The following is a 9,511-nucleotide window of genomic DNA, read 5'->3' on the forward strand; positions in this document are numbered from 1 at the left end:
TGCGGAGCCTCCGTGGGGATCCCCTGGAGGGGTTTTCCCGGGAGGGGAAGATCAGGGCATCTCCGGTTGGTTTAGAGACTCCAGGCTTTTCCTTCCACCCTCTGAACCCCCGGGGCTGGCGGGGTCTCTGGGGGTCTCCGGGCACCGTTTGGTGACAGTGAATTAGTGAAGCACAAGCGGGAACCGGGATTAAGACCGGGAATGTTTTTGCGAACAAATCCCCGGGATTTCTCTTAATTAAGCCTTTCTTGAAGGGATAGGAAGGGCAGGGAAAGGGTGGGTTTTGCTGACCCCGAGACGGTTCCTGCAAACCCTCAGGATTTGTGTGAATTAACCCTTTCTGAAGAGATGGAAAGGGGGAGTTCCTTACCGGGGGGTGTTCCTGTGCTCCCCAGGGCGCCGATGTGAACTGCCTGCACGGCACCCTCAAACCTCTGCACTGTGCCTGCATGGTGGCTGATGCCGACTGCGTGGAGCTGCTGCTGCAAAAAGGAGCTGAGGTAAAGCTTTGGAAAAACCAAAAACAGGTAGAAAATCCCGAGATAAGGGGTAGGGAAGTCAGGAAGAGCTGATTAAGAGCTGACCATGGAGCTGCTGTGTTTAAGTTGGATTTTGGGAAAAGGTTCTTCTGCCAGAGTATCACAACTGGGTTTTGGGCAATGCTCCCAGCATAGGGGGGGATTTTTGAGTGTCCTGTGCAGGGCCAGGGCTTTGATTTGTAGACCTTTGTAGGTCTTTTCCACCTCAGGATATTCCATGGGCTTGTATCCCCTCACAAAGTGGCACCAGGGGAAGGTTCATTGTCCCAACAGGTAGGGAATTCTTGGGCTGAGATTTTTGGGAGAGGAGGAAGGATTGAAACCTAAATTTTTGCACTGAGATTTCAGGAGGCTGGGAAGGAATAATTAAACCCTAAATTTGCTGGATTTTTTACCCCACTTTCCCCTGGCTGCTTGGCTAAAACCCTTCCTTATTTTTCCCCACATTTCGGATTTGGGACCTTTAGCTCTTCCCTTGCTGCGGGATCCAGCTGGAGCCACTCCCTGACCACCAAACCTTTTTTTTTTTCTCCCCCAGGTGAACGCCCTGGACGGCTACAACCGGACAGCCCTTCACTACGCAGCAGAAAAAGATGAAACCTGCGTGGAGATTTTATTGGAGTACGGAGCCAACCCCAACGCCCTGGACGGCAACAAGGACACGCCCCTGCACTGGGCGGCCTTCAAGAACAACGCGGAGTGCGTGCGGGCCCTGCTGGCCAACGGCGCCCTGGTCAACGCCCTGGACTACAACAACGACACCCCCCTGAGCTGGGCGGCCATGAAGGGCAACCTGGAGAGCGTCAGCGTGCTGCTGGACTTCGGTGCCGAGGTGCGCGTGGTCAACCTGAAGGGCCAGAGCCCCATCTCGCGCCTGGTGGCGCTGCTGGTGCGGGGCCTGGGCACGGAGCGGGAGGATTCCTGCCTGGATTTGCTGCACAGAGCCACGGGACACTTCGAGCTGCGCAAGAACGGGAGTCTGCCCTGGGAGGTGGCCCGGGACCCGCAGCTGTGCCAGCGGCTGACACTGCTGTGCTCGGCACCGGGCACGCTGCAGGCGCTGTCACGCTACGCCGTGCGCCGCTCGCTCGGCCTGCGCTTCCTGCCCCAGGCCGTGCAGCAGCTGCCGCTGCCTGCCTGCCTCAAGGAGTACCTGCTGCTGCTCACCTGAGCCAGGGACAGCTGCCCTTCCCCCGGAGGATCCTCGCTCACTTTGTCACTTCCCAGGTTCTTCTCCATGGTTTTTGTTCCCCTCGGCCACCCGGCACTCTGCTGGCCCCTCACGCTGCCTCCCTTTCCTCCCCTTGGCCTTTCCATTTTGTCCCTTCCCTTTCTCCCCCTGTTCTGTCACTCTCCCTCCATTTCCTCCTCTCTGTTACCTCTGCTTCTCTCCCTGTCCCCCCCTTTCACTCTCCTGCAATGAACAATATCCCTCTGATGGCAAATTATATCCCAGCTGTTAGATTAATCTGTTTCTCCCTTTATTTTGTTTGTTTTTTTCTGCCTTGCAAAAGGAAGATTTTAAAGGAAAAGTCTCCTTGAGGAAGGACCCAAGGCAAGAAATTGTGGGTTGGGATGCAGAGTAATCCTGTGGGATAGGTTGGCTGAAAATCAAAGATCCAGGTGTTTCTCCAGCATGGAGAGTGAAGTTCTGCCTGTTTATCCATAACTTTTATGCTGCATCAGGAGTGAAACCACCTCAAAAACCAAAATTTTGCAGGGCTGGAATTCTTGTAGGTGAAACAAATCTTCTCCGGAGAGCTCCACATGGAGCTGAGGGCTTCCTCCCATCTCTTCAAGCTCTTCTGAGGTTTCCCACTAGGAATTCACCCTTTGGTGTTAGTTTGGGGATTGTTTTGGGGATCTATTCCAGGATCCAATGGAAGAGCAGATCTCCAAAGTGAAACCAAGCAGCTAAAAACTGTCATTGTTATTTTCTGGGATGAACTTGGGGCTCAAATTTTACCTGTTTTATCCCTCCATGTTATGCTGGGCAGGGAAATCCTGAGGATGAAGAGGGATTTGGTGTCAGTGGGGTCCAGGTTTGCCTTTCCATGGATTCACAGAGACCTGGAGCACTTGGACAAGCACTGAATTTATTGAAACATCTCCATTTTATGACTTTTAACCCTAAAAACCTCAACCTCCACCATCCATCCTCAGTTTATCCTGATACCGCTTGGGGACCACTTCCCATAAAATCCCTGAAAAGCCCTGGGACGCTGTGAGAAAAGGGGATTTTGGGGGTTCCTCAGGCTGGCAGTGGCTGCTGTCCCTGTCACAGGGTGGCCTCGGGGACCAGGACCTTGCGGGTCAGGTGCTCCAGGTGCGCTGTCTCAGATGTGTCCAGCTCGATGTTGTACTTGGCCAGGATTTTGAGGATGGGCCGCAGCTTCAGCCACCACTGCTCCTTGGGGATGCGGTGCCTGAGGGGACAGGGACAGACTGGGGACATCCCTGGGGAGGGATCCCACTTTCCCAGGGTGAGGAAGGGAGGGACAGGAAGGGACACGCACTCGAAATCCGTCTGCTGGCGCAGCTCAGCGATGGGCTGGAACACCAGGCTGCGCTTGCGCATCCCCAGCAGGCACGCCGAGTCCGCCGTGTTGGCAAAGATCCGGCCTGGGAGGAGCACAGGAATGGTTGGGAACCTCCTGGAGGCGAGTTGGGAATGGTCGGGATCCTCCAGGGACGTGGGAGGGAAGGGTGGGAATGTCTGGGAATCTTCAGGAATGGGAAAACACTTGGGACAGGAAGTTGGGAATGTTTGGGATCCTCCTGGAGCAGGGGTTGGGAATGCTCGGGATGCTCCATGAGGGTAAAACCTATGGGAGGGTAGGTTGAGAATATTTGGGACCTTTCAAAAACATGGGAGGGGAGGTTAGGAATGTTTGGGATCATCCAGGAGTGGGGAACATCCCCCAGAATCCACAGGAGGGCTTTTTGGGAATGGTTTGGGAGTGTAGGGTCACTCTGGGGTCCCTTTGGGATCCCCCATCCAGAAGCACCCACCATGCCGGGAGCACTCCTTGATCTTCCCGGTGATCCAGGCCACGGCCTTGGCGCCCATCTTGGTGCCAAAATTACGGTCAAAGGGGGTGGGGCTGCCTCCCTGCCCCAGGAGAATCCAGGATGAGCCAATGAAATCCCCCAAATCCCAATCCCCTTCCCAGGGAAATCCCCTGAACACCGATCCTGTTCCTGGGGGAATTCCCAAACCCTCACCCCGTTCCCACCTGTTGCATGTGCCCCAGGACGTTTTTCCGGCAGTCAAAAATCCCTTTGCCCTCCTCGCAGTAGAGGTTGTAGATGAAATCTGTGGTGTAGTTCTCATTGCAACGCTCATTCCTACACCAGGGACAGGATCAGGCTCAAATCCCACAATTCACCCCATCCCAAACAATTCCACTGATCCCAAACAGCAGCACCACAATGAGACTCCAAATCTTCCATCCCTTGCCCATCACCACGGTGAGAGCCCAGTTCCCCTGATCCCAGTCCCCAGGGGGGCGCCACGAGGTCCCCCCAAAGCTGGAGCCCACCTGAGCACAAGCCCCCTCTTCACCGTGGTCTTCATCTTCTCTGTCAGGTGGTCCACATTGGCCTGTGGGGTCGGGAATGGAGGTGGGAGTGAGGTCAGTGGGGAACCTACTCATTCCACACTACCCTGGTGACACTGGGGACAGGGGACAGGATTGTCCCCACCTGCAGGTCACGGCTGCTGAAGGGCTCCTCGAAAATGTAGGCGGCATCGGCGCCAGCCGCCAGCCCGGCCATGGTGGCCAGGTAGCCACAGAAGCCACCCATGGTCTCGATGATGAACACGCGGCGCTTAGTGCCTGCAGCCGACTGCTTTATCAGGTCACACGTCTGCAGTGGGGACAGGATTTGGGGTCAGGAAAAGGGATTTAGGGCCAAGGGATTTGGGGTGCCCACTCTAGACTGCTTGATCAGGTCACATGTCTGAAATGTGGGATTTGGGGTCAGGAAAAGGGGTTTAATGTCAGGGCAGTTGGGGGATTTCCATCGGGGTCTCAGAGTGGTGATAGTGCTTTGGGATCAGGGGAATTTGGGACTTCCACTGGGATCTTACTGTGGTGATGGTGTTTGGCATCAGGAGGGATATGGGATACAGGATTTGGGTTCTCGCTGTGGTGATGATGTTTGGGAGCAGAGGCTATAGGATGGGGCATCTGACCGGGGTGATGGTGTTTGGGACGAGGGGGATTTTGGGGAGGTATCTGGGGTCTCACAGTGGTGATGGTGTTGAGGGCAGTGTCGGCGCCGATGCTGAAGTCGGAGCCGGGGACATTGTTGGAGACGGTGGCAGGCACGATGCACAGGGGGATGCAGAGCTCCTCGAAGCGTGCCCGGCCCTCCACCAGCTCCAGGCCACCTGTGAACGCCTGAGGGACAATGGGGACATCAGGGGACAATGCAGAGAGGAGAGGAACGGTGGGGGCACTGACCACACCTTGACCAGACTGGGCCCTCCACCAGCTCCAGGCTGCCTGTGAATGCCTGGGGGATGGCAGAGGGACCCTGACCCCACCCTGGCCACACCCCAACCATGCTCTGACAAAGCCCCACTGACCCCACCCCGCTGACCACACCCTGCCCACACCCAACCGACCTCGAAGCCACCGATGATGATAAGACCATGAATCCCAAATTTGCTGATGTTGGCGCTGATCTCCTCAAAATGTTTCTTGGGCAGAGTTCTGGGAAGGGGAAACCCCTCGGGATGAGCCTGACCAGAGGGGGACCCCAGAGGGACCCCAAATGACCCCACATGCAGAGGGGAGTCACCTCTTGGTGCCTAGTTTGGATCCTCCCAGCCCCGTCCAGCTGCCCACCGTATTCCAGCCGATCTCCTCCACCTGGGGGGTGAAACGGGTTTAATGGGGTGGGAGAAGGATCTGGGGTCACAATGGCCCCCCTCAGCCCTATCAGAGTGACATTGGGGTCACGCAATGTCCCCTCAGCCCTCTCAGGAGGTCACACAATGTCCTCTGGCTTGGGGACAGCAGCAGATCAGACCCACAGCAGGGCTGGGGTTTGGACAGGGATTAAACACCCCCATCCTGAGGGATCTCCATCCCTGCAGTGCCACAACTGCCCCTTCCCAGGCCCTTTCCTTGCACCCTTCTCCCACATGGATCTCCCTATCCCAAAATCCAACCCCTCAAATCCATCCTGCACTTCCCCAACTCTTTTCCCGGCCTGTTTTTCCACTGGGATCTCCCCATTCCAAAACCCAACCCTTCAAATCCGTCATGCCCTGGCCACCCCTTTATCCCATAGGGATCTCCCCATCCCAACTCCTTTCCCCCATAGGACCCTCACTATCCCGAATGCCAGCCCCTCAAATCCATCCCAAACCCCATTTCCTGTGGGAATCTCCCCATCCCAGTCCCTCTCCTGACCCTTTTCCCACCCCATTCCCCTCGGGACCCTCACCATGCCAAAGGCCAGCCCCTCGAAGCCATCGTGCACCGCGAGCATGTGGTGCCCGTGGATGAGGCCGATCCTCACGGTTGCCCGCACGGCCGCGTTCATCCCCGCGGCCGGAGCGCCCACGTTCATCACGGCCACCGTGTACCCGCTCTGGGGACAGGGACAGGGCTCACTGGGGGTTGGGGTTGGATTGGGTTGGGATTGGGTGGTATCCGTGCCTGGGATGGAATTGGGGTGTCCCGGCTCGGTCCCCTCACCATGCCCTCCGCAGCGCTCCCTACCTTGGTGGCAGGTGGGCGGATGTGAGCCAGCAGCTTATAGACATTCCAGTTGTTCTGAAAGCTCCTAAAAATCGGGGAAGTTGGGGTTTTGAGACATTTTGAGGACATTGGGGTTGCAGGGACAGGGACATGGAGGTGCCACCCACCGGCCCCGCAGCTTCACCGCATCCTCGAAGCGTCCTTCGTTCATGGCTGTGGTGACGTCCTTGGTCTGGGGGCACAGAGGGGGATTGGGGTGGGACTGGGATTTCCTGGGTGGGATTGGGGTGTCCTAGGATGGGATTAGGGCGTCCTGGGTAGGATTGGAGTGTTTTGGATGGGATTGGGGTGGAATGGGGTGTCCTGGGGTGGGATCCATCCCTGGGGCTGGCTTGGGGGCACTCCCTGGAGAGTTTGGGGACATCTTAGGGATGGGAACCATCTTAGGGATGGTTTGGGAACCATCCCTGGACTGGGTCTGGGGCCACTCCCGGTGTCCCCCCATTCCCACTCACCACCTGGACACATTCCATGAGGGGCAGACGCACGGCCTGGTTGCCGGACAGACTGACCACGCAGGCCGGCGTCTCCGGTGTCCCCTCCAGCAGCGCCATCACAGCCTCCACACCCATCCTGCTGGCCTGAGGGGACATCAGGGGTGTCACCTCCCAAGGGGGGCTGTCAGTCACCTCCAGGTCCCCTCCTTTGGGACTGGGGTGAGGAAGGAGGTGCCCACCAGGATGCGGTCGAAGGCTGAGGGGGTTCCCCCACGCTGGACGTGGCCCAGGATGGTCACCCTGGTGTCGTACCCCAGACGTTTCACCACCAGCTGCAGGGACACAGGAGAGCTCTAGGACTGGCCCCAAAAAGGGAGGGGGCAAAGGGGGATGTACCCTGTGTCCCCCCATCCCCACTCACAGCTTTGATCTCGTCTGAGGTGATGGCCTTGCCGTGCTTGTCAATGGCACCCTCAGCCACGATGATGATGTTGAGCCTGGAGCCACCGTCACGGGTCTGGGGGGATCACAGGGTGTCAACAGGGATGGGGACAGGGGGAGATCATCCATCCATCCATCCATCCATCCATCCATCCATCCATCCATCCATCCATCCATCCATCATCCATCCCACCTCAGCCAGCCTCCTGCACAGGTGCTCCTCCCAGTTGTCCTCGGGGGGTGACTCAGGGATGAAAACCCAATCAGCACCGCAGGCCAGGGCTGTGATCAGCGCCAGATACCTGAAATGGGGCCAAAAACTGCTTTTGAGCCACTTCCCCCAGTTTTTGGGGTGACAAGAACCCCTCCTAGGTGCCACCAGAACGTACCCGCAGTGCCGCCCCATCACCTCCAGCACAAAAGTCCTCTGGTGGCTGCGGGGACAAGAAAGCGTCACCCACCCGAAACGGGAACACCGAGGGTCTGGGGACAACGAGGGTGTCCTTGTCACCTCTGCGCCGTGGTGGTGATGGCGTCCACGATCTCCATGATGCGGTGCAGCGCCGAGTCGGTGCCGATGGTCATGTCGGTGCCACAGAAGTCGTTGTCGATGGAGCCCACCATGCCCACAATGTTCAGGTGGCTCGAGCGCTGCGCCTCCTCTGCCGTGATGCCACCTGGGGAGGGAGTGGGCAGGAGGGAGACACCATCCCCAGATGGTCACTTGAGGGGTAGAGGTGTCAAAGGGATTGTTTGGGGGGAAAACACTCAGCTTTGGGTGACAAAACCCCGTATTTTTGTGTAGGACACCTTGATTTTGGAAACAAAGTTTTTTTGGAATCACAAACCTTCCCACACCCTCCTTTCTGATGTGGGACCCCCCCAGAATGTCCGCTTAGGGGGAAGCAGTGCCACAAATCTCTGTTTTGGGGGAAAACCTCAAATTTTTGAGTGCCACACCCTGCTTTTTTTAACCACACTCTCTTTTCCTTCTGTATCCCCCTTTAAAACATCTTCAACAGTGCCCCAAACTTCCATAATTATAGAAAAAAAAAAAACAATTTTTGAGTTTCACATCCTGATTCAAAACCAAACCTTTCCACACCTCCTGTTCTCTCTGTGCCCCCCTACAAAATGTTCCCTTGGGGAGCAAAAGTGTCCTAAACTTCATAAGTAGGGAAGAACACCACATTATTATGTGCGAAACCCCAAATTTTTGCGTGCTTTTGAACCCAAACCTCTCTCTTTTGACCCCAACCCTTTCCCTCTGTCCCCCTCCCTCTCCCTCACCCCAGGGGGGTTTCGGGGCTCCCCCGGTGTCCCCCCCCATACCGGTTTTGAGCAGCTCTGCCAGGAGCCCGCCCCACTCGGCACGGAAGGTGTCGGCGCCGGTGAGGCTGCCGTCGCCGCCGATCACACACAGGTTGGTGATGCCGCGCTTGACCAAGTTCCGCGCGGCACGCAGCCGCCCCTCGCGCGTGCGGAAATCCTGGCAGCGCGCGCTGCCGATCACCGTGCCACCCTGGGGAGGGATGGCAGGGCACGGCTGGCCTCGGGGCTGGCTGTCCGTCCCTGTGTCTATCCACCCGTCCCATCCCCGCACCTGTACCTGTGTGTCCATCCACCTATCCCATCTCCATGTCCATCCCTGTGTCCATCCACCCCTCTGTCCATCCACCCATCCCATCCCCATGTCCATCCCTCTGTCCATCCCCCCATCCCATCCCCATGTATGTCCCTATGTCCATCCCTGTGTCCACCCTTCCCTCCCTCCCCCCATCCCAGCTCTGCTTTTGGGTCATTTTCTGCTGAGCCCAGGCTCAGACTGGAACCAGTGAGGGGCAAACTGGGACCAGTGAGGGGCATGCCCAGTGCCTCCCCAGCCCAGGAGGGGATTCCCAAGTGTCCCCCTGTCCATGTGTTCCCCTGTCTGTGTGTCCCCCTATCCATGTGTCACCCTGTCCGTGTCCCTCACCAGCTGCAACATCATGGACACGCTTTCCCACGTGGCCTCCCTGATGTGGTCACCACCGTCCACCAGCCCCTGGTAGCCCTGTGGGGACAGAGTGGACAGTGGTTCAAGGACACCTTTTCCCAAATTTGACGGTGAGGCTGTGGAATTTTGGGGCTGGGGCTAACACTGACCTCACACACGAAGAACACCTTGGCCCCGGTGTAGATCCCCACGCGCACCACGGCGCGCACGGCCGCGTTCATCCCTGTGGGGCACCGCCATCATCCTGTCACCCCTTGGTGACATCCCCAAGCCTCTGTCACCTCCCTGCGGCTGCCACCCCCCGGTGGACACCCCCAATCC

General features: G+C 57.6%; 2 protein-coding genes across 3 annotated transcripts in view; one reads left to right on the forward strand and one right to left on the reverse strand.

Moving 5' to 3' along the window:
- Positions 1-395: 395 nt before the first annotated feature.
- On the forward strand, positions 396-2,251 carry ASB8 (ankyrin repeat and SOCS box containing 8). The gene is made up of 2 exons (XM_031065323.1): positions 396-500; positions 1,078-2,251. Exons 1-2 carry the CDS (start codon positions 450-452, stop codon positions 1,708-1,710), a joined length of 684 nt encoding a protein of 227 aa, XP_030921183.1. The 5' UTR covers positions 396-449; the 3' UTR covers positions 1,711-2,251.
- A 367-nt stretch (positions 2,252-2,618) lies between these two features.
- Positions 2,619-9,511, reverse strand: part of PFKM (phosphofructokinase, muscle) — an 8,806-nt gene continuing 1,913 nt past the window's right edge. Inside the window, exons 3-23 of one of the 2 annotated variants that reach the window (XM_031065322.1) lie at positions 9,340-9,413; positions 9,170-9,247; positions 8,527-8,716; positions 7,706-7,871; positions 7,584-7,628; positions 7,388-7,496; positions 7,175-7,270; positions 6,993-7,085; positions 6,772-6,897; positions 6,424-6,488; positions 6,278-6,341; positions 6,000-6,146; positions 5,349-5,419; positions 5,173-5,260; positions 4,793-4,945; positions 4,245-4,409; positions 4,082-4,143; positions 3,776-3,887; positions 3,552-3,651; positions 3,056-3,161; positions 2,619-2,965 (exon numbers count right to left, since the gene is read on the reverse strand). In XM_031065322.1, the coding sequence (XP_030921182.1) occupies positions 2,818-2,965; positions 3,056-3,161; positions 3,552-3,651; positions 3,776-3,887; positions 4,082-4,143; positions 4,245-4,409; positions 4,793-4,945; positions 5,173-5,260; positions 5,349-5,419; positions 6,000-6,146; positions 6,278-6,341; positions 6,424-6,488; positions 6,772-6,897; positions 6,993-7,085; positions 7,175-7,270; positions 7,388-7,496; positions 7,584-7,628; positions 7,706-7,871; positions 8,527-8,716; positions 9,170-9,247; positions 9,340-9,413 (2,258 nt within the window). In that variant the 3' untranslated portion in view covers positions 2,619-2,817. The remainder of the gene's footprint in view (positions 2,966-3,055; positions 3,162-3,551; positions 3,652-3,775; positions 3,888-4,081; positions 4,144-4,244; positions 4,410-4,792; positions 4,946-5,172; positions 5,261-5,348; positions 5,420-5,999; positions 6,147-6,277; positions 6,342-6,423; positions 6,489-6,771; positions 6,898-6,992; positions 7,086-7,174; positions 7,271-7,387; positions 7,497-7,583; positions 7,629-7,705; positions 7,872-8,526; positions 8,717-9,169; positions 9,248-9,339; positions 9,414-9,511) is intronic. The other variant, XM_005431008.2, reaches the window with a different exon arrangement.

The sequence above is a fragment of the Geospiza fortis genome, unplaced genomic scaffold (genome assembly GCF_000277835.1).
Source record: "Geospiza fortis unplaced genomic scaffold, GeoFor_1.0 scaffold1828, whole genome shotgun sequence".
Taxonomy (NCBI): Eukaryota; Metazoa; Chordata; class Aves; order Passeriformes; family Thraupidae; genus Geospiza; species Geospiza fortis.